The sequence below is a fragment of the Scatophagus argus genome, chromosome 23 (genome assembly GCF_020382885.2).
Source record: "Scatophagus argus isolate fScaArg1 chromosome 23, fScaArg1.pri, whole genome shotgun sequence".
Lineage (NCBI taxonomy): Eukaryota > Metazoa > Chordata > Actinopteri > Scatophagidae > Scatophagus > Scatophagus argus.
In genome coordinates, this window is record NC_058515.1 from 10,885,852 (window position 1) to 10,909,403 (window position 23,552).

The 23,552-nt window shown below is 42.2% G+C and overlaps 2 protein-coding genes across 6 annotated transcripts in view; both read right to left on the reverse strand.

The window, feature by feature from the left end:
- Nucleotides 1–5,281, reverse strand: part of stim2b (stromal interaction molecule 2b) — a 36,109-nt gene extending 30,828 nt beyond the window's left edge. For 3 of the 5 annotated variants that reach the window (XR_006842357.1, XM_046380234.1, XM_046380232.1), the window contains exons 1-2: nucleotides 4,905–5,280; nucleotides 4,068–4,244 (exon numbers count right to left, since the gene is read on the reverse strand). Coding sequence is in view for 3 of the 5 variants with exons in the window: in XM_046380234.1 (XP_046236190.1) it covers nucleotides 4,068–4,244; nucleotides 4,905–4,956 (229 nt within the window). In the remaining 2 variants the exon portion in view is untranslated. Of the gene's footprint in view, nucleotides 1–4,067; nucleotides 4,245–4,904 lie in introns of all 5 variants that reach the window. The other 2 variants (XR_006842358.1, XM_046380233.1) reach the window with 1 other exon arrangement.
- A 2,237-nt stretch (nucleotides 5,282–7,518) lies between these two features.
- On the reverse strand, nucleotides 7,519–23,517 carry tbc1d19 (TBC1 domain family, member 19). The gene is made up of 21 exons (XM_046381337.1): nucleotides 23,279–23,517; nucleotides 23,033–23,105; nucleotides 22,878–22,923; nucleotides 21,239–21,314; nucleotides 20,979–21,053; nucleotides 20,551–20,614; nucleotides 19,450–19,496; nucleotides 19,265–19,375; nucleotides 19,026–19,098; nucleotides 18,059–18,097; nucleotides 15,408–15,520; nucleotides 14,080–14,154; nucleotides 13,761–13,823; nucleotides 12,195–12,279; nucleotides 11,996–12,040; nucleotides 11,757–11,789; nucleotides 11,551–11,660; nucleotides 11,360–11,451; nucleotides 9,816–9,931; nucleotides 9,551–9,621; nucleotides 7,519–8,547 (listed from the first exon to the last, which is right to left on the reverse strand). The coding sequence occupies exons 1-21, from the start codon at nucleotides 23,372–23,374 to the stop codon at nucleotides 8,473–8,475; spliced, it is 1,578 nt and encodes a 525-aa protein (XP_046237293.1). The 5' UTR covers nucleotides 23,375–23,517; the 3' UTR covers nucleotides 7,519–8,472.
- Nucleotides 23,518–23,552: the final 35 nt, after the last annotated feature.

The window sequence follows — 23,552 nt, forward strand, 5'->3', positions numbered from 1 at the left end:
ACTGGCTCTGAGGTTAAAACACCGCAATGAGTGAGAAAGCCTGGCTTCCCTCAAGCATCTCTGTGTGTGTGTGTGTGTGTTAGTCTGATAGAACAGAGGCCAGTCGGCAGCAACGGAAGTAACACAAAATGCAAATTCCTACGCACCCTACAGTACTTCAGCAAAAACTAGAAAGGGGAAAAAAAAGAAATGGCTTCATTAATGCAGTCACTCTGCTCTGAGACAGCCAATGTCACCCCTGCTTTGGCCACATAAACAAAGTAATATACAGCGAATGATTTTGTGAGTTCATGTGGGACAGCATGTGACAAGCAGCGGTGCTTGAGTGTGTGTAATCCAATGTGCAGCAGCCAGTTTCTGCATCTACAAGTTATGTAAAGCTTATGCTAGATGGGAGTCCTGTATCTGAGACGACTATCATGCAGGAGGCACGTTACATGAGAACTGGATGTTCCTTTTAGCCAGAGGGAAGCGCTTTGTTTGTTGAAATGCCAAACAAGCTAAAAACACACCACCATTAAAACAGGGGAAGACCACGTTCACATCACAACTCCACACATCCCCTGAACATAAGCCTCATCCACTTTCTAAAATGTCTATGTTGGTAACACAAGCCCTTTGGTTGGTGTTCAAAAAATAAATAAATAAATTTATGCATACTGCTGTGCGTGCAAGTAGATTTAAAATAAACGAGGAAGAGTACACAACAATCCACAATGAGGAACAGAGACAAAACAGAAAGACATCATAATAATTCAACTGTGAAATGAGTTAAAGAGCAGCACAAAGACAACTCTACACTGTGACATTCAACTGAAATCACGCGCAACTGGTTATCTGCACCACATACATCAGTTACTACCTCAGTGCCTCATTCAAATGTGTCTGTCTCAAAAGACAAAGAAAGTTCCAGAAAGACAAAAAAAGTCCATTTCTTATTTTTAAATTACATACCAGAAAAGATTAGAAAGACAGCAAGTTGTGGTTGCAGAGATTACTGCAAACTATTAAGTCGCTCAAAATAAAACATGTTGGTGTTGAAATTCAACATTTTATATCCACATTTCCACACTTTTTAGGCCTGACACAACTCACTTCTGATGGAAGGCGACACCTGCTCTTATATGACAAACTGTACACCATCACCATCCCTTCCTTCAATTACCTTAACTTCTGGCTCTGCCTTTTGAAGATCCTAAACCACAAGGGAGTCAACTGACCGACCAAATGTTAAACCCACCCCCAGGTCTCGCCTCCTGACCACTCACAGCATGCTAAATGGCAGCTTTGAACCCTAAACTCATCTCTGACATCATTTAATGGGCAAGAAATCCCTTTACTGGTCACAGGATGTTTACACAACTAACACAAAGTTTGCACTTAATTAAACTTAATCTATAACATTGAATGCGGTCTATAAAAAGCACTACGCATATTCTAAGAACAAGTTAATCACATTCTTCAACTGACCAAATTGTACTTTAAGATGCAGCTAAAATGCAAGAGAAGCAGCATTGAACCGATTAGCCAACTAAACGTGCACGTCCCTGAATGAATCATATCATCGCTGCCATACTGCCACATACTGAACTACAGCTGAGCAAGTAAGAGGAACAATCTCGTATTAAAACCCAAGATTAAGGACATTTTAGTACATCGTAGCAACAAAAACACAATTCGAGATTTGCTTAGCCAGTTAATTTAGAAAGTAAACTTGGAATATGGAGGAGCTACATGAACACACACACAAACACACACTTGTGTTTTCCTCCCCTGACACCAAGCCCAGTGAAAAGGCAGCTGACCTTTCCAGGGAGCCGGCTGGGAAATGGGTAACGCTGCGGTCATGTTTACTGACACTGTATTAAGTCACCACTGCCTCCACTACAGCTCATTGTTCACAGCGAGAGAGAGAGCCAACACCGTCGCTTGGCACATTTTCACACTTTGAGCTGTTGTCGTGGAAATGTGCAGGTGTGCCTTTGCCTTATTAATCAATTTATTGTAAATCCCTGGTTTATTTTCGGGGGCTGCTTGACACTGGTAAGCAGACAGTCCTGAATGCTTAACAGCTGTCTGGGATGAGGTTTTGCTGTCTCCGGGAGCCTTAGCAGACAGGCAGGCGAAGATTAGTTAGGAGAACATGAATATACAGATGTGTCTATAGGTCTCCATTTAAAAGTCGTTGCGTGTGTGTTATCAATTGCAATGCCTTGCAGTCTTCTGTCAGTGTTGGCAGTACAATAACGTACTCATTTAGTATTTGTACAAACAGCCCAAAGTGCTATAGACTCAATTTAACAATTGAAATTAACATTTTTGAATGTGCCCTTGTGGGATTTCACTTTGAAACAGTGTAAAAGTGAAATGAACGCTAATATTTGCATCACTTAATCATCCTTGACAATCTGCCTGTCAAGATATGCAAAAATGGCAGGAAACCGGATGAAAGCTAATGTTTTGTTTCTTTTCAAGGAACTATGTCCATCAGAACAAAGAACACCATGAGACATGGCTACAAGATCTAATAAGAATTTTTGTCAATTAAGACTTGGTTTGTTTATTTTGGTCAACTGAAGGAACAGTGTCACATTTCTGAAAATGTATGCATTCGCTTTCTTGGGGAAAGTTGAATAAGAAAATCGATACTGCTCTCATATCCATCTGTACTCCACAAAGCTACAGAACTCAGCCAGGTAGCTTAGCTTAGCATAAAGACTGGAAACAGGGACAGACAGCCAGCACCCCTAAAGCTCACTAATTATCATTCTCTATCTTATCTAGTTTAATCTATACAAAAGCCAAACTGTAAAATCCCCAATTTGATGTTTCACAGAGTATTTGTGCCAGACTGCTTCTTGGCCAGGGCCAGTAACTTCCCGGACTCTCATCTGGTTGCCTACAAACTCAAAAAAGAACAAACAAATTTCCCAAAACATCAAACTATTACTTTAAAGTCTAGCTTGTGTTTGGGGGGTCAGTGTTGTTTGGAGCTTAGTTAACGGAGACAGCTGCGTTATAAAAACCTGACCAGGGGAATGAAAGGAATTAAAAGGCTCAACTTTAAACAATCTCAACGGGATTGTCAAAGGAGATCGGCAGAATGTCTTGTTTGACCGCTCTCTCTGGTTAATTTGAATTACACTGGCTATGTTACTGACAAGGCATGAGGAGGTCTCTGAGTGGACGAAAGCCAGCAGTTTGCCTACTAAAAGCAGAACCTGTGTACACAAGCATGTACACAGTCTGTTCTGTCTGATGTTTACATCCTGAAGCTTTGGTTTAATTGTTTTAACCCAAATTAACAGCATTTTTTTTCAAGTGGCCTGAACATTAGTGTCAGCTAGATGCCTTACACACATCGTATATGTTGCAAAATTTCAACCCATGTGAATAATCAAACATATAAAATAGAATAACACATATGGCACTTTCTACATATTTTTTCCTCTGCTGCGTGACCTGACTGAGCATACCTGGAATGTACAAACACCTGTTAAATGAACAACCGGTCAATATTGGCTGATAAAAACAGATGCAAATAGATGGAAATCGTCCTCTCATTAGGTTATGTCAATATCACAATTATTTCAAAGGGAATGGGGTGGGGGGGGTCACCTGTGGCCTTCAGGAAATAACCAGCAAATGTAAACAGAGAGCACTTGGGTGTTTTTCCTTTATCAGAAGGGACCTGTTATTGTATAATTCAGTGATGTGTGGATTCGCCTCAGAAAGATCTGGCAAAAGCTGGGCAGCCTCCACAGCATCTTTTCTGACACATGAAGGGAACCATTACAGTAAATACTCGTGAGGATGCAGCCTGCATTCCTGACAATATCACGCATTCCTCGGTAATGCACAGAGGAGGAGAAACAAAAAAGGTAAATGTCGACATAAATGCATCACTTTCCATTAAAGCCCCATGCGCAGGGCATTCCTCGGCTTTCCCCGAGAAAGCCACTGGGGACAAGAAGACTGGGGGGGGGGGGGGGGGGGGGGGGGGGGGGGGTACTGTACATGCGTAAATAAATTAGAGACACTTGTATCCGACGTGGATTACTGCTTACCTGTAGTGGCTACATTTGCAGCATCAGATGGCTGGCTGGGTAGATCATCCGAGTAAGTGCACTCCAAGCCCAGTACCGCATAGATGACGAGTCCACGTAGCAATACATTCAATACCTTGTGGATGTAACTCATGGTGGAAAAATGAGGTGAAAATCTGGTCTTTCGTATCCGTGGGACTGGAGATGAGGATTTAAAGCACACGGGGGCAATACCGACAAAAAATGTTCAAATGTGTCACACAGCAATAGCCGGTCAAAAACAAAAAATAAATAAATAATCAGTCTCTTTAAGCAGAAGTAGAAAAAAATGTGTGGTGTCAACTGGAAAATGCACCAACTTAACGCACAAAAAAATCCCGCAGTAGACCACTTTGTCAACCTTCCGGCTAACAGCTTTAACACAAGTCACTGCTGTCACAAAAACCTAACAGGAGCGTGAAAAATACCAACAAAATAATAGTTCATGGTGGGTCAACGACGAGCCAAACTACTTTGCAAGAACCCGGCTTCAAATAAATAATAATTTAAAAAACAACAACTCTAATAATAACCTCTAATGTATTTATTGTCTGTGTCAGAGAGGTGACGGCTTCGAGCTGCAAGCCAGACCCCCATAACGAATTTTAGCAATTTAAAGAAGCTAACAAATAACAGTGTGGTGAATACGGGCAGCTAAGGAGCAACGCACATGCAACCAATCTGAAGGAATTCCCTGTCCGAAACAAAAACACTCTTCTACCGTGAATATCCGTGAGCGTCAAATAATATCAAACGCTATATTAAATCCTCATGTAGGCCTGTGAGTTGGTAGAAAATTGTCTCTGTACTTCCACGTACAGTATACAAACACCGAGGACAGCTTCAGCATATTGAACTCGCAGCGTCTCATAGGTCCGCCTCTTCATACGAAAGTAGCAAATCCCATTGCATCAAAAAAAATACATTGGCTTCCTCCTGCGTTTCCACTAATCCTTCTGTGACCTATATCGACCACACACGACATCCGCCTACTTTCTAAATGAAGTTTTTAAGTCAGCTCCTCATGGCTCTGGGTGATACTGTATCCTCCTGTCATACTAGCTGCTCGCCGGCTGATGCAGACGAGGGAGGGAGAGCCAAACGGGGCGGAAGTCAGTATGCAAAATGGTTTGATATCGTTAGGAGGAGGACGGTGGTGGAGGGGGTACAGGATTTTAATTTGGCCCCGAGTCCTATCGCGTGCAGGACACCGTCGGGGGGATCTGTTTTTGTTTTTCGGGAAATGTACTCGTGTTTCATTCCCACGCCACGCCGGGTTTCACGTCGTGACAATGGGCTACACAACTCACTGCTGCCGGGTGTTGTTGACTCGGCTAAAAATATTCCTGAGCCTCCTCCAAAACAGAGGAATCCTTCTCAAAAAGTTTGCGTCTGTTTTTTTCCTGTCATGGTAACGCTGCGGATGACACCCGCTTCATTGTTCTGATTGTTCTTCACTCCGGGCCGCGCAAGTTTCCCTCCCGACTGAGCGCTCCCATTGGCTGGAGTGTCCCAACATGGCAGAGTCTGATTGGTCGGTTCGGACAGCACTTTTTCTGTCTTTTGAAGATGCTCACCGCGGGAAACAAAGTGCTGTTAAAGGGCAATGCCGGTGTTATTATAGGACTCCTTAAGATTACACCACATTCTTTACTTTGAAGCTAGTGCCATTTTATTTTTGGCCTAACTGGATGTTATGGGCCCCTTTAAAGATGTCTTCGACCCCACCCGTACCTACTTCCTCCAAAAACAATATTAATAATAAACGTTATTTATATAGGACTTTTCTTAACAATGTTACAAAGTGCTTAATGAAAACAAATAAAACCAGAAAAGACAGTTAAAATCAAACTTAAAGGCCATGAACACCGATGCTGTAACATCAAAAATAAATAAGACTGAATAAAACGAGTATAGATAAAAGCAGGTGTCCCACCCAACAGGATACCACAGCTAATAATAACATTCATTACAAAATTATCAAGTAGGCCTACACACATCCTTTATATTGTTATTGTCTTTGTTAAGGTAGGTTTGACAAATAGAAGTAATTTGAGTATATTCTGAAGAATAATAAAATAAAAATTCAGATAATCTTATTGTGCTCAACACATGGCATTCCTACAAAGTTACTGACTGAGACACATTGAGTTGTTAAAGGTATTTGCAAAAAAATCTCCTTTACTTCAAATGCTTTTCTGCTAAAAATTAATAAAAGAAAGTAGAAAGTAGAATAGATTTTGTCAAAATGGTCCTCCCAAATCCAAGAACGAACTTCCACACTTATCGGAAAACATGAGTTTTATTTTTGTTTGTTTGTTTTTTAAAGAAAGGGTTTCCCCTACTGTGTGTCTGGAGACTGTGTCTGGTGTCTGTACCATCCCATGCAAAAGGTTAATTTCAATATTACGCTGTTTGTTTCCTTGTATTTAAATAGTTGGTGTTTCCACGTCGAGGCCCCAAATGATACAAAAAAGGCCACAGGATGGTTACGATTTTGTCAGTGGAACATTCATTTGGTTAGATCAGTTAGATCGAAATAAAAATACAGTGGCAAAAATCTTTTTAAAGGAAACTGTTTTCCTTTTCCTTTCCTTCCTTAAATTCTGCTTTCAGAGATCCAACACTGAATAAAAACAGCACATCTGTTCCATCTGTTCCAAGAGACGGACCGGGAAAAAAGGGCCATTTCACAGGGCTCGTTATAATGTTAAATTTGATATGGCTGAAATGTAAGCTCGTAGCTGTGTGATCTCATAGCATCAATAACAACAGCAACACAGAGCAGGAACATCAAACAACATTCTCGTTACGTTCACCGTACTCGGTGTCGCTTTCAACCTCAGACCGTCGATGGACAGACGGCACATCTTCATGCAATGCAACACATCAGCCGCCAGGAGGGACCTCTGTGTGGCTGAGCTTCACAGCAGGTAATGGTTGTCTCTGAAGGAACAGACTTCTTGGGTATGGGCGGGGGCAAAGGAGGTGCATGATAAAAGCCATGGGAGTCCCAGTAAACAGGTGGCAGATGTAGCAGACACCAGGAGTGAAGGAGACGAAAGAGAAGAACAGCAAAATTCGATACGAGCCCGCAGAGGGGGCAGCAGGGAGGAAAGCAGCCAACAACGAGGGAGGAATGGAGCAGATGCTACATGTAGGAGGAGGCCGAAAGAGGAGGGGAGGGGGGCAGACGGTCAAGTCCCTCAGTGCTGCTACCTGCTACTCCTTCTGCCTTCTCCAAAAGTGCAGATGGCGAGCTTCCAAATTACAGTACGCCCTGTTCAAATATTTACCCTGCCACACAAACTAAGAGAAATATTCAGGTGCAGAAAAGACCAGGCAGCGACGTACTGAGGCGAGAAAAAAAAAAAAAGCTGTCAAACATTTCAAGGTCGGAGTCTTTTAGTTTTATACAATAGCACAGAGGAAGTGATTTGACAAAATTCCATTTTATTAAAAAAAAGTGTGATTTCAAGTTATGATAAACCTTAAAATGTGCTGGATGAAGCATAATAAATAAATAAAAAAAACATTTCATTTCATCTGAATCAAAGTTCACAAACACTGCATTTTAAATACATTCAGGAATCAAATGCATAATGCAAAAAAAAGAAGAAGAACGAAGAACATAAAATGTATAGAATGAAATAAAATAAATAGTGGCACTGGAGGCACTAAACGTCCCTTGAGAGTGCAGTTCATATGCAATATCTCCACGAATACCATAATACAATGTGCATACAGAGCAACTTCTAATCATATAAGTTACATTTTAATCCCGTGCTTCCACTGCTCCCAATCTCCTCACTCGTTGGCAACGTCATTATCTAACAACGTTAGAACAAGCAGGAGCTACACGGGAGGATAAATTACAAGAGCTAATTAACACTTCATTAGCCAAGCTTGGAGACGCTACTGTTGTTCTCTCTCGCATGCTGCTATCGCAATACAATTACTGCTTCATGCAACCGATCTACTAATGAGCACCTCAGCTGATCCAAGCTCTGCTGCATGTATCATCTTTCCTGCAGAGCATATGGCTTTAGGAGATTAGTATGAACTTAGTGGTCTGTAGCCTATACTTAAATACTGTATAACATCTGATAACATGATACAGGTTATTCATTATTTATGGTGCATCCATGCTGAAGAGCATTATGGCTTAGTTTTTGGCTGAAGTAGTGCAAGATGAAGTGTGCAGTGACTGTGTAGGTTTTTCCTCCATTGTTTCTTGATATGTCACACTGGTGTCTCTCGGTGGATGAAAAATAGCGAGTGTGGTTATAGCACTGCAAAGCAGCCTTGTTTTTTTTGTTTTTTTTGTAGACATCCTCCAAGTGGTGTGTGCGTACCACGACTCATACACTGCAGTTTTCCAAGCTCTTCAGATGGTGGTGGCAAATAGAAAGATCTGGATGAGCGGCATGACCTTCAGGGTTGAAAGGTCAGCGAGGACAGCCTGCAGTGTGCGTGTCAAACAAAACACAAATAAGATTCGTCGTCTAAATCTGCACCCCTCCTGACCAAGCAATCTTACCTTAGCCCACCATCCCCACGAGAAGGGCTATAAAGCGAGCCTCACCCCTTCTCAAGAGACATATTTCAAGATTTAAAAAAAGAACCACACAGAACGCCATACATAATGATGATGCACGATCCTTGGGAAGCGACAATCCTTGCTTAAGAGTACACCGCTCCTGTCCTTTTGGGATCAGTGGGTGATTAAATTTAGGGACCCTATCGTGTTCAGAGACGGGGTGTAATATTTCAACGCTGGACCCGAGGTTCTAAATATAAGATAAGGAGCAGTATGTTATGATATCTCCTCTCTCTGCTGGGGCAGGTGGTAAATGAGCAAGCAAATAGTACCGGCTAGCATCTTAAGGGGAGCAGATCAGCCTGTCAACCCATGCGTCATATCGTGGTTTAACCCCCTTCACCCTCAGGGGAAGGAAAGAGCAGGAGGCAATGGGGCTGCCATGGTTTACTCTTGGTTTCAGTCATATGACAGAGGAATCACAGTATGGGAGCAGTACACAGTGCAGGCATGCACAAGAATTGCCTTCCTTGTTACTGTAATAATAATGCAACGTGAGTGACAGTGCAGAAGCTAATAGAGGACGCACTCATTTAGACAGAGGAGCATCTGCAGTGGCTTTGTGAAATAGCCAATTCATTCCAGGTGTTGAGATATGGGGGCAGAGGCCTTGGGGAGTGTTGGCAAGCTGGCAGACAGGACGAGGTACGCCGGTGGGGGATGGGGAGTGTGGGGGGAGTTCTTAAGTGTCCGAGCAGCCATTTTTTTCACACGTGTGCATGCACAAGACTGGGTTACTGGTACTGGCTGGTCATCAATGGCTATTTACAGCTTTCCAGGATTATGTAGGGGGACAGGGAGAAGTCTCAAATCAGAGTTTCACACACACACACACACACACAAGTCTAATGTAAAACAGACGTACCTCGGCTGAGGCCAGTGATGTCACTTCCATCAGGTTCTCAGCACGAAAGGCAAACACAGCTGCTGCTAGGACTGGAGGAGGAGTTTTTGTGTGTGTGTGTGTGTGTGTGGAGGGGGGGGCATGAGGGGAAAGTACAGGAAAAAAGCAAAGGGACAAGGGTAAGACAGAGAAAGATAAAAGATCAGAATGAGAAAATGAAAGGGAAAGTGGCAGTAGAAATATCACTGCTGTTACTGCAGAGTTAGCAGAGTGCAGCGGATCTTACCCGCGACTACCTCCAGTGAGTCGTATCCCAGGATTCGGTCCCAGAGAAGGAGCAGTTGGTCAGTGGACAGATAGCCAGAAAAGGCTCGCACCATCCACTTAAAGGCAATACGCAACCTATGGAGAAAAACAGTTGTTTGTAGTCTAAACATTCAAGAGAGTTACCACGGTTGGACATTTACAATGAGCATAAAACAAACAAACAAACAAAAAACACTCACAAACATACAAACTTCTTTAATGAAAGCTTTTAGGTCTCAGAGAAGTTGTGATTCCAGTAATTCACCACAAGGTGGCAGCAGCTCATTAAACAAACAGGACACATCAGCATCTGAAGGCTCTACATGATTACGACAATATATGAACGCCTTAACAGCATAAAGCAAAAAATTATAGTTTAGTTTTAAGACCGCAGAAAAAATCTAGACATAATTACTGTATTAAAAGTGAGAAAGGGCTTCTTTGATGGCCACTTTGTCAACTTGTGATACTGTGTAAAGGACTAAAGAAGATTGACCAACAGTCACTTTTTTTATTGTTCTGAGTAGATAAATAGTTCATGTTTATGAATGAATTAACCTTTCAGGCCTGTCATTCAACAATCTTGACACCATACTAGGGATGGACGATATGTTATCGTTTACGATATATCGCCAAAAACATTCCCCACGGTAAGAATATCTCATCCCACGATAAGAACGATAAATTCCCATTGATGACATGATGTAAGCGCGCGACACACTCGCAGCCCAAAACATGTGGAATATTTACAACAGTGGCAGAAGGCGGAGCAGATAAGCTGGGCAGCGAGGAGCTCGTTCCTAAATGTGGCTCCAGCTCTGTTATCTGAAACTGGTTTGGTTTTAAAAAGTCTGACGTGGAGCAGCAATTTACCACAATCAAGGTTTGCAAACATATAGTGCATACAAAGGACAGTAACACGACTTATTTGTTCTACCACATCAAACTCTTTTTCTGGCTATTCTGACGATAGCGAGAAAACGCGCAAGGAAGCAGAAGCAGCGTCAACTTCATCCAAAGAAACCATCAACTCAGACGAAACTTGCCGATGCATTTGCTCATTCCACACCGTATGATGATCGGAGCAAACGGTGGAAAGAATTAACAGAGGCAGTTGTGATTTTCATAAGATAAGTTATTTTTGCTGTTTGCACTGTTTTTGTTACTGCCTGTGTGCCAAAAAATTTTAATACATTTTTAATAAATAATAGATTCTGTTCTCACATTTCAGACTTGTTTGTTTGATGTCACTCACCACATTTTTGCAGTACAGGTGTACTATTTGAACTTAATTGATGTAGTTTAGCAGCCTTTATTATTATTTTGGCGATAGATTCATAGTCAAAAAGATTAGGCTGAATTGGTGTTTATTTATCGTCATTTTTATCGTTACCGCGATTAATACCAGAAATAAATGGGATACATTTTTTTTAGTCCATATCGCCCATCCCTACACCTCACTTTACTACATGGTGAGCTACACAGGACCAGAAGGACCGGAAGAGGAAAGTGGTGAGTACTCACGGCTGCGCCCCAATCTGTCGAAGGTGGTAGAAGAGCTGAGGCAGGTGGGTTTGGAGCAGCCGCTCAAACTGCAGGCACAATGACACAATACCCTGCAGGAGCATGTGTGCAAAACACACGCGTTTAAAGATGTAAACACACAAACAGGGTGTCGTGAACGTGATGTTTGGAAGCAGTGAAGCCCAGCTCACCGAGGGAGAGGAGGACATGGAGTGCAACCTGAAGAAGTAGCGGATGTACATTTCCCTGAATACACTGTACAGCTTGGATGGCTCGTTGTACAGGAAACACAAAGGTGCCACTGTGGGACAAACACACACACACACACACACAGTTATGTTGTGCTCCTCCAGGGTTACTCTTGCAAGTTTAATGTGAGAACTGAAAATACACTCACCATACATTGAAAATCCGTGGAAAGGGATTACACCTGTTCAGATGAGATTCTTCTGTCATTTCAGTTCATACACATGGACATAATGCAGTTATGCAGCAATTATTTTAATTTTAATACAAAAGTTCAACAGAAAACCAAAAAACTATATGCAAAGACAATGTCTAAAAGTTCCATTTTTGCTGTTTAAAATTCCTTAAAACCGAGAATAATTTGCTGAGAACGTGAAGTTGTGGGCTCACCGTTGGGAGGATAAACAACAGCGCACTCCTCATCTCCGACCTTCCCTGTTGGACAGACACACAGACATCATCAGTAACCATGTTCTACAGCACTGTGTGAGTGTGAGCTGGGTGTGAGGTGATCCGAGTGAAGTGGCACTCCTGCGACTTCATGTGATGATGGGCGTGCGTGTCCTTGGCGGAGGGCACGTCATCTCACCCTGGATGTAGGATTTGGGGGGAGTAGCACTGTTGTATTTGAAGTGATCCAAGACGGCCGTGTCACGAGAAAAACACAGCAACACCTGAAAACACACACACAAACACACATTTATTTGGTAAAACTAAAGCTAAAGGTAACTGACAGTGGATTTAGTTACCAGTTTATTTTTTGTTGTTGTTCGGGAGGTGACGATCTCGAACGGCGTTGCTTCCTCTTAAGTAAGAATTCTATTAAAGAATTCTATTAAAGCAGCACACCTGGAGCCAGCGCTCCAGGATGTACTGAAGGAGACAGTAAGAGAGCCTCGAGTGGACGTTTGTTTAAAGAAAAAATGAAAAAGACCCTGTAAGTGGGCACTCTTTCCATCACAATCTCATTTCTGTGTGTCTGTTCTTTAAGAACCAATTTCATTTCCACCCGGTCAGATAAATAACACGGCCAGCGAGGAGTGGAGCAAGAGGAGGGGGGTCTCTGAGGGCAAAAATAACGAGACCGTCAGACATTCGAACAACACTACAAACTAATGACTCCAAATGAGGACGAGAGCGTGTGTCTAGACTACCTCGTGTATGACCTTCAAGTTTACCTGCTACAAAAAACAGGTTGTTCTTAATGTGTTTGCAATATATATTTGCAGACGGGGAGGCATTATCTCAGGGCGGTGGTTAAAAATTGTTTTTAATACGAAAAGTAGTGTGGAAATGGACTTTTTTCCCCTGATGTCACAGTACAGTATAGGTTCGATCTATTTGATGCAGTGTGAAAGAACAGACAGGTATTTTATGTAGTATGAATAACCCAGAAACTAACACGCCGTTAGGAGCCACAATGTGACTTCTCTTCTTTCTAAAGAACTGCACTTCCCAAACATTCTGAAGAGCCTCCCTTACGTTCCTCTTCTGTTCATAACAACATCTGTGTGAATCCACGCTCACCCCACAATAAGCGCATTCTTTCACTGCCTAGTGAGTTTACCATCAGCCAATATTGACAGCGATACTGGAGCTTTGTTCTGGTTACACCTGTGTGCTCATCGGTTAGCCACCAAGGATCATGACATGTTAACAGCCGCTGAATAAACTGGTTGCCGAGTGTATATGTGCGTTAATTGGCCAAGCAGCAAAGGCAAACAGAGCAGTGACTACCAGAGAAGAAAATAATAACACGTCCTATCCCCATCCTCAGTGCAACTGTGGGTAAAGAGGAATTCTGTCATACAGTGACTGTACTTACATGACAGCGAACTGACGCAAGTGTAAATGTTTGGAGAAGAATTCATTCTCTGAATCTTTGTGGGCAACCATAACTGTGCTGACTTCTTAAATAGAGGAGATAGAAAGCTATTATCCTACTTAAAACAGTCAATAAACTGATAAAAAAAACATAATGAAGTAGATCAACAATGAAGCAGATCAGTTTTAGTCTTAACAAATAATAACACTGGGATGTTTCTTCCCTCAACTTTGCATGCGACTGTTACTTATTTAGTCATGGATATTTGATGTTACGGAAGGAAAACCTAACATAGGAAACCAAGTTTTCCAGAGCTTTAAACAAGAGTACCTGATAGAGGAAATCTTCAAACACAAAGTAGTAGTCGTCATTACTGGCGGTGAGCTTCACATCCTGGAGGACAAGGCAGTTAGAATTAAATTTTATCTCAAATGTCAAAGGAAAATGTACTGTAGAGTAGATAAACAGAGATTGTGTGAACCTTATCAGAAAAAATTCCACAAAACAACTTTAGTATCAAAGTTTATGCCATGCAGGACAAATGTTTTGGTGATGGGGCTCCAAAGCTCACAGAAAACCAAAGCGTTCAGTATTTGTTTTTAATTTAAAGCTTTGTATACACGAACAGTGGCAGTGTAGAGGAGTGTACCTTATAGATAAGGCTGTCCACCAGCAGGTCATATTGTATGACTCCAGCCTTTAGCTGTTCGTAATGCATCACATCCTGAAATGGCAGAGAATCCAACATGTTTTATGCACAATAACTTGCATGAGAATCCAGCTTCCAGCTTGTGTGACGATATATTAAATTGTTGACAACAGCTTGATTTTACAAGCAGGATCCACTGATAAATATGTAAAGTTAAATAGCATCCTCTTTACGGATGCTGCTAAATCAAATTTATGTATTCTGACGGGGATGACGGGAGGATTAAACCGAATTTAATGGATGGGTTCGTGTTTCCGACCACATGTTTAAACTCAAATGTGTCTCTGGTTTGAGACAGCTTACTGTAAATGAACTAAAGAACAGGCAACAGTGTGGACATGGGGATGAAAATGTCCTCTGTGACAGCTGTGCTTTGGCAGTGATCAGCGTTGCGGATGTGAGGAGAACAGAAACATAGATTGTCATTTTGACAGCTGAGGTAGAACACTGAGACCGTCGTGGTATTATGGACATCATCGGTGGACTTCAAGTCTGAGGAAACTAATGATACATCTTGCACATTACGAGCACGACAGTTGACTATTTGTGAAGAATAAAATCAACCTAAAATGATGCAAGATGACAAACGTGACATCATCGAAACAGTGGTATAGGTCATGCCATTTTGGACCAAAGAAAAAAAACTGAGACAAGGCACATACCGTCCTTAGCCAACTCTGACTGTTTAATGTGTTTGCCCTTGCGCCGTCCAGAGTCACTCTAACACTCTCCAGGCCTCAGTCAGGTCCCTGTAAATCCCCCTCAGAAATCAATCTTCCCATCACAAGCGGTGTTTTATCGACTTGGCCTTGACAGGAGACTCTGGACTCCAACGTTTACACAGCACTTTGCCACACAGGTGGGCAGCTGCTATGTTTGGGATAACTGTGCTAAATCGCCGGCATTTGATTATCTTAGCATTTGTACACACGGGACAAGCCACAGCGAGCTAAGATAAACAGGACGGGGGCTATTGTGCAGACTATATAGAAGTTGTGGGTCAGCTGGAGTATCATATGTTGGTTTTTACTGCACAGCGTACATCCAAAGATACAAAACCAACAATGCAACAAGAATTCTCCACTGAAACAAATAAACACAATTCACTGTGAAAACTACTGCGGCTGAAAACTTCACCTCGTGGTAAATCTGCAGTTTGGGAATCACCGCAGCTGTGTGTGCACCGCTGCTTTATAACAAATACTGACAGCCGCCACTGGTGTGCAACTCAGCTGTGTGTTTGTGCTTATGTGGACAGCATGTAGTACCTGCGGCTGGTTAGTAATGTTAAGGATGAGGGCCCACAGGTCTGCCCGGAGCCCGGTGGGACAGCCCTGCCTGCTGTACTGCTGAGCAGCTGCACTGTCCTGCTCCATAACCACTACACCAAAAAGAGACAAGAAGTCAGACACAAAAGAGAAAAATAGATTGGTGGGAGGCAGGATTAGCTTAGCTTAGCATAATAACTGGAAGCAGTCTGAAGGAAAAAAAACAAAAGAAACAGACTATTACTTGGCCAGGAACAATTACTTTACTTTGAGTCTCTGTTGCTTGTCTGGCAAAAGACTCCTGCCAAGAAATATTCTGGCACAAAGGTCCCTTCTTAAAACAACAACTTAAGCAAACAAACGAGACATAACATATTCACCTGCGAGCTTTACAGGTGCTGGTTGGTGGATTTTGTTACCTTTTTTTTTAACAGAGCCAGGCTAGCTAAGCTAACCTTTGGCTGGCTGTAACTCACAGGGTTCAGCTTCTCAAACCTGATGATTTGCTGCTTTTCCTCTGTGTTTTTTATCATTAGAAATACAGTGTATTTACTATATTTGCACTGTTAATCTGACAAAACAGGCCATTGGAGGAAATCACAACCCACTCTGGGAAATTGTGACTGTGACAAAATTATTAAAGGGATATTTGATAATGAAAATAATTAATTGGTTCTTCATTCTGTCTTACAGTGAGACTCTGAAAGAGGAAATGATACATTCCTCCTGTTTCGCATGAAAATTTATATGCAGTAAAACACATTATTATTTAATTCAACACACTCGAGAGGATTTGTCTTTTCAACATTCAGCATTATCCCATAATCATCACATGCGTACTTTCACTCTGAGTACAAACTATGAAGCCAAAAACAAAGAAACTTGGGGGAACAAAACAAGTACAAAATCCTGTAATTTGACTTGTATGTGACCAACGAGAATCACCCGAAAGCCTCTGGATTTGCTGGTAGAATGACATAATATGTACCAACAGCAGAGTCATCCAAAACTGTACACGGCCACCTGAATCGGCTGGGAAAACGAACACCTGCACATCTTCCACAACTGCACAACAACACGAAGGCAGTTCAACTATAAAACTTTTGCCCCCCCCCCAGAAAACTTGGAAAGCGAGACCTCCATTAGGACAGAGATCATTCAGTGGGGACTACAAATATGTCAATTAAAAATCTAAAAGAGTGGCATAACATCCACATGTTTGGGTTTCATGGCCTTGCTCAAACGTTCACAATTTCATTCTGTCCCTCAGAAAAAGTATAAACAATAAAAAAATCATAACACAGACATTCTCATAATGGTGATTATTAAATAACTTTCCTAAAAACACTCAGGCACATGCTGGAAACAGTCCCTCCCACATCTCCATGCTGGCCTTGTCCACACATACACAGAAACTCTTCTAAACGGATATTTTTGTCCACACGACCTTCATTTTACAAAATATCTCTGTACGCACGAGAACGCACACATGCTCAAACAAGCACGCCACTAGAACTACTAGTTCGCAATAATGTCTGTATCAACAATATGTCAGCCATCAGACAAGAACATTCAGAGATTCTATTTAAAGGTTTAATATATGAAATTTTGAAGATCAGCAAAGCAAAAAACTATTTGCTGTGTAAAGATATAGTGGACTAATGGTGTCCTAAACAGGCTCTCTTTGGTGGCCTGGTAAGAAATTTTCTTCTATTACAGCTAAACAGAACATTAAAACATGTACTGCTTTGTAAACTTGTAATGAGACCTAGCAGTGCTAACAAAGAACTTACACTGTGGCAAACCAAACGCAAATGATTTTCAGAAGGCGTTTCAAAAAAATCTCAGCCTTAGTGACCAAAAACGCTGCACAGATTCAAACGAGAGGCCAAAATGTAGAGGAAAATGTTCATTTTGCAGAATATCTGTATACAAGTGGACAAGAGCTAAATCTCTGTTGTGACAGTAGCCAAAAACACACAGCCCTTGACTTAAGGTGCTGGCCAGTCATAACATAAACCAACACACTCCTCGGCTCTTAAATTTCCTATTTGAGTGCACTTAACACTTGGCCTGGAGTACAAGTCACAGCTCGGCAGCCAGCAAGGGTAAAATAGTAGACCACGGTCTTGTGGCTGGTCTTGTGTATATAAAATACAGCTTGTGTTTTGAAGCTTCTTGTCGACTGATGTCTGATTGGTGCCTATAATGAGGTTGTTGTTTACACTGCATTTGTAGCAGAGCAGTAAGATAAGAGTTAAATAGTCTCTGGTGCAGGCTAAGGCACCTGAGATTCACTAATGATGGGAGCTGACGCTGGAGTTTTTCTGTGCACACGTGACTATCAGATACTAATATACTGGACACATTGTTTCATACATTTGTGAACTATACACATGTGTCTTCAGGACATCTTTGTTTATAACAGGTATTCATCCCTCTCTTGATGGATATAAATAGATTTTTTTTAGCTCTTTTTGCTCTGAGTTGCGTCAGGTGCTTGGACTTTACTTAATTTAGATCTGTTTGTAGAGGAAAATGTCCCACATTCATGCAGCCCGCTACCTCAGTTAAAATATCAGAATAACAGGAACATTTACAGAAAGAAACCGAACATAAAAACAATTTATAAACCAAGAACCAATACTAACCTTTTTTCCCGATTTGAACATACTCGTTTTCAAACAAGTCTGCGCGGACATAGGAAAGACAGAACAAAACAGATGCGTCAGTAATCGTTTGGTAGCGGCTCAGTTTATCAAACCAATTTTATCTCTTTGATTTACAAACACAGAGATGGTGAATACGATTCTATTTAAAGCCTAAACACCAGGCTGCAACACTGTCACTACCTGGACTTAACAGAGATATTATTTGAGAAAACCCAGACAGCCATGTGGCACAGGAGAGGAACACAGTCTGATACGAGGCCAGAGCGTATACGCCATTTGACCCCAGCGTTCATTAAGTAAACACGTTTATTGGCTAACCTTCCTACCGGTATTTCTGATTCATTACTGCGAGAATAAAAATGTACAGATTACATCTGGTAATAAAAAAGCTGCTCATGTTTCTTTATTACAAATCATACAGTACATTAAACGCTACATATTTCTTAGCGTAATTAGACCTTAAATGCTTTGTCAAAACAAGAGTCACAACAGGACATTATTCAGCTATGACACAATGTCCTGCAGGCTACGAGTCCTGGTGACCGGATGCAGAAAACACTGAAGCAGAGACACTTCAACATTCAAGCAAAATCATTCACCTGCTTGGGATCTTACAAGAGAAGATCAATATCCCTCTCAAGTGTGTGCACTGAACACAAAGCGACAACCAGCAGCTGTTATCTTAACCACAATGTACCACAGTGAGTCTGAGAGGTGCTGAGAGGTTGACTTTATTACACTTGGACAGAGCTAAGTTGGCTGTTTCCTGTTGTTTCCCCATATATTCAAAGCTAAGCTAACAGTCCGCTGTACAGACATAAGAGTGGCATCAATATTCTGATCTGTCTCTCAGCTAGAAAACAAATGACCATCTTTCCCAGAATGTCGACATATTCCTTTAACTACGATGGCGCATGAAGAAGCATTTTTGCAGTTTTGTGAATACCTGGATGGATATGTGCATGGTCATCAATCCCCAACTGCCCAGTAGTCAGGTTCAGCTCTGAGAAGGCCTGTCTCTGAAAAGCATCAAATCACACACACAGACTTCAAATCCATCGCGCATTTCCTGGGGCAACTTCAGAGGACATGCTGTTACGTGTCCCACACTGCATACGTGCACCGAGGTCACTGTCGGACAAAAAAAAAAAACCCTTCAAACAGACACACAACAGAGTTCCCTACCAGCTGTGGGATGTCCCTGACATTGAGGGGAACCTGGATGAGCCCCCAGTGGCTCCTGGCGCTGACGTCCTCGCTGCTATCATGATTTGGATTCCGCAGGGTGATTAACACCTGTGTAGAAAAAAATTTAAATAAATTTGTCTCGCTAGTCAAATGAACTAAACGTGTGCAAGAAATCCGCTCACCTCCAGAAAGTCTTTAGGGGCGTAGACAGGCCTAAACCGACTTAAATCTGTAGAGACACAAAGACACGGATGCGTCTCTATAATACATTAGTTGATAAGACTACTTATGAAGTGCACTTTATAGCGGTATTTACAACTGCTACATGCACACAGTGTTTACGTACGCAATCTCAGAACAGCTTTAACAGCTGCAAAACCTAGACTACACAAATGAATCCAACCACAAAGTAAATTTAATCAACTTGAACTAGAATATATTTCGTCTGTGACGCTTGTGCAGCCGGAGCTGGCCACTCCAGCAGAAGTCAAAAGGAAAGCGCGGGGCTGCTTTAAGTGGGACTTCCATCCACTGTCTTTATAACGTGGCAGTAAATTCAAGTGTCGTGTCATCCCCAGAACGAGGAACGCATTAAGGTTTGGACTGAAGGACTGGTGCTTCTCGTTATCGCAGCTCCGTCCAAGTAGTCTGGACAGCTTCTATATTCACAGTCCAAAGTGTTTATAGCTGGGGGACGGCACATCCTAAATGTTATTATAGGCCACTGAGCTGTGATAGCACTGTAAAGACACTATGTTGCCGTGTCCTTTGTAAATGTAAAGGCCTCGAAGCGCAAATGGTTGGTTCACTGAGAGCCAACGAGTGAGGCGTTCGTTTTGAGGCATGAAATGTCTCCTCAGCTAAATGCTAATAAATAGCTGCACAAATAAAATATCAATATGCAGGTATTACTCTTAAAAACTGTACTTAAAACATATGCTCAAGCAAGGATGATTAAAATTCTCTAGTGTTGATGCCTTAAACTGCCTGGTGCTAGCCACTGAGCATTTCAGTGGCTAGCACCAGGCAATTTAAGGCATCAACGTGTCCACCATTAGCTGTACTTACGCCCAAAGGCTGTGAATCAACATCTGGGAACCACACTAAATAGCTTCCAGTGATAAATACCGGTTAAAAGGCAAACATGGAAATAGTAGATCTGGCTCAGAGATGTGTTAGTATACCAGCGTGTGACCGATGCACCAGCACACAGACACATCAACAGTAATCTTTCATAAAAGGCAGACTGCTCGGGGCCAAAACCCTGGCTAATGTCTTGAGACCTGGTTCATCTGTGCCCATCTCGTTCCATTTGTTGGTGAGCTCCTTCTGCTCCACTGCGGGCCTCTGTGGAGTGGGTGCAAAAAAAAAGAGGATTTCTATACAGCTAAAACAAAAGCAACCTTGAAAATATCATTCTGCACCTACCAGGCCAAATAATAACACTGAAAAACAGTTTCCAAACAGCACTGCTTGCTTATTATCAGTCTGCAGCTCCAGAATCATTGATAACCCTTCCTGCACAGGGCTTAATTAGCTCGTGACTATTGTGAAACTTAGCCACAATAACAATGAGCTGCTCAATGCCACGGCATGACAAAAATGTAATGTTACAAAGGAGTCTGCACTAGAGAAGATGTTACCAGGGAACCTGATTAAAGAGCTGTTGTAATTACACTATCTTAGCTGTGATTAACAATATTTTAGCTACCATGCGAGCCAGAGGCACTTCAAGCTCTGTGCTCATGCTGTTCAGGCTTTTAAGAATGCGCTTCTCCCAGCTGGCCTGTGTAAGAGAGCACACACACACACACAGAGGTACATTTAGCTTCAGAAACCCTGTTGCAAATGCCTAGGCCATAAAAAACAGGGGGTACGTCTCTGACTTTGGCAGCCAATAAAAAAAAAAGAGTCAGAGAGGTAGAAAAACAACAAGTGAGGAGTGACGGAGATAAGAGCGGACAGACTGACCTGTGCCTTGCGCATGTAGGCCAGCGGCTCTTTGAGATGCTCTGGAGGAGCCGCAGGATGGCTCGGGGGCAGCTGGCTAGAATAAGCAAACACAAGTGCGGGGGTGAGGAGTATTACAGTACAGTATAAGAAGAAGGCTTGATCAAGTTGAAGTAAGTAAATACACCAAAAGGCAGCAGAGTTTTTACCAGAATACTGACAGCTTTGAAGGACTGAAGCCACTATGAAAACAAATAACACATTTTTCGGAAAGAACTGTGTTTAAGTGCTTGAGAGACATAAGCTCTCAAACAAAAGGCTGAAAGATTTTTCTTAATAAGAGGCCACCATTAGTGCCCTGCACATGGAGCTCCGATGAGTCACAACGCATCTCCGCCAGATGCAGCCATCGTCTCGGCATACTGAATGACTCAAGGTCTCAGCGTATTAAACATTCAGCCTAATCTAAACACCTATAAGAGCACATAGGGCTGACTAATGACCAAGGAGACATTTGTCAATGTTACATGTCATCCTTTAAAAGCTAAGCATTAAGCGTCCTATGTTTTGGTCAGAGCCTCAAGAGAAGGTAAGAGGGTGTAGATCAGAGCGCTTTTCAGAGCAGTTTATTGAAGATCAAAGAGCTTTCAAGCTACACGATTCTAATAAAGATTACTGAAGAGAGCCAGAAGGGAACGTGAATCTGGAATATTATGGAGTAAATATCTGAGTCAACCTGCATGTACGGCTCTTCTGAACGCCTAAACTTCAGGTTCTTTTCATCAAAATACCAAAAGCAAACATATGAAGACAATAATCCTTCAGCAGGACACTGAACTGCTGCGTGGTCCGAGCATCAAGCTGGGCCTGTGACCTGCTGTTTAAAACACACACTGCACAGACAACAATGTGAAACACAAACACAAAAAATATGCTCAAACTGAATGTACTGGATGTAGTTATGCACACAATCAAATTCAGAACCATCTGTCTGTCACGCACAGGGCCTGACAGCTTCAAATGAGTGTGTATAAATGTATGTGTGAAATTTGTTTTTCAGTGCTTTTGTTATTACTGTGGCTCATCAGCAAAGAATAATGAAAGGACCAATAGAGGATAAGTATCCAGGGCTGATGAGGGGGCAGAGAGCTCAGCGCTGCTAAGCAGGTGACAACATTTGACACGTCTATGGGCAGTTAAGTGTCAAGCTGATTAATCTCTGCGCCACTCTTTTTCTACCAGCGCTCCACTTTGTGATTTAGGCTAAGCGTGTTCCTAAATTCAAAATATTCTGAGGTGCTTAAAGGTGTTACAGACAAGGGCAGGAGGGCTTTTCATTGATTTAATCAAGGTTTAGTCATTTTGTTTCATATCTAGCAAGCCAGGAACTCCAGTGTGGGACAATTCCGCCTTTTCCAAGCTTTATTCCCAGACTTAGATGAGTGTTTTTACAGTCTACAATAACTAAATATTGAGAATTCCATGCATCATTTGCAATATTTACGAATGTGCAAGGCTCAGTTGCAAACCACAGGGATCGGATTGACTCCTAACAGAGGTGTGTGTGTGTGTGTGTGTGTGTGCAGGCTGCAGGTCTGTTTCATATGCTTGTTCCAGTGCTTCACACAAACACCACATCATCAGACTAAATGTAACTTACACATGTAGTTCTCTGTAGACTGCATTCTGCAGCTTTCTTTCCCAGCCTGTAAAACAACGATATGTGTTAACACGTCGCAGTAAGTAAAAACAGTTTGTCTTTATCTTGAGCTATGGCAGTGTGTGTTACCGAGGCTGGGAAAAAAACGAGCCCACCTGATGTTTTGAGAAAACTGCGTACGTCCTCTTTAAGGGACTCCAATTTTATCTCAGGTTGATGTAAACACTCCTAAATAAAACGGGGGAGAGGATAAAATAAATGTTTAATACATTATGAAGAATGTGCTATGCTGTGTTCTTACATTAAGTTGAAACTACAAGTACAAATTCAGCCGTTCACGACACTGTGATTGACAGCAACCTGCTCCGCATCGTTAGCCGCATGCTAACCACCTTACTCACTTTGGCTTGTCTCTCTATCTGAGAGTGTAAATGGCTTCCTTTTAGCCGCTGCACGATCTGAGCGATGGTCAGAGATAACTCGGTGCCTCCGTCCATCCTCCTTGTCAGCAAAGCTCGTTCAGTTTTGTGTCTGAAACGGCAACGTTTGAGGGTACGCTAGTAGCATCCGTCGATGCGGCCAACACCCCCTGCAGAGGTTACTTAGCAACAGAGGCGCGTGTAGCGGAAACACGAACCAGACACTTTGGTTCCGAGCTGAAGATGTGTTCCAGGG

Bases quoted from the DNA above. Each gene is read 5' to 3' on its own strand.
- tbc1d19 (XM_046381337.1), bottom strand. From the start codon at position 23,374: ATGGACGGAGGCACCGAGTTATCTCTGACCATCGCTCAGATCGTGCAG. The intron at 11,452-11,550 runs GTGAGCTGGGCT...ATGCTCCTGCAG, and splicing joins CCATGTCCTCCTCTCCCTCG to GGTATTGTGTCATTGTGCCT. The intron at 9,622-9,815 runs GTAAGATCCGCT...CTCCTCCTCCAG, and splicing joins CTCACTGGAGGTAGTCGCGG to TCCTAGCAGCAGCTGTGTTT.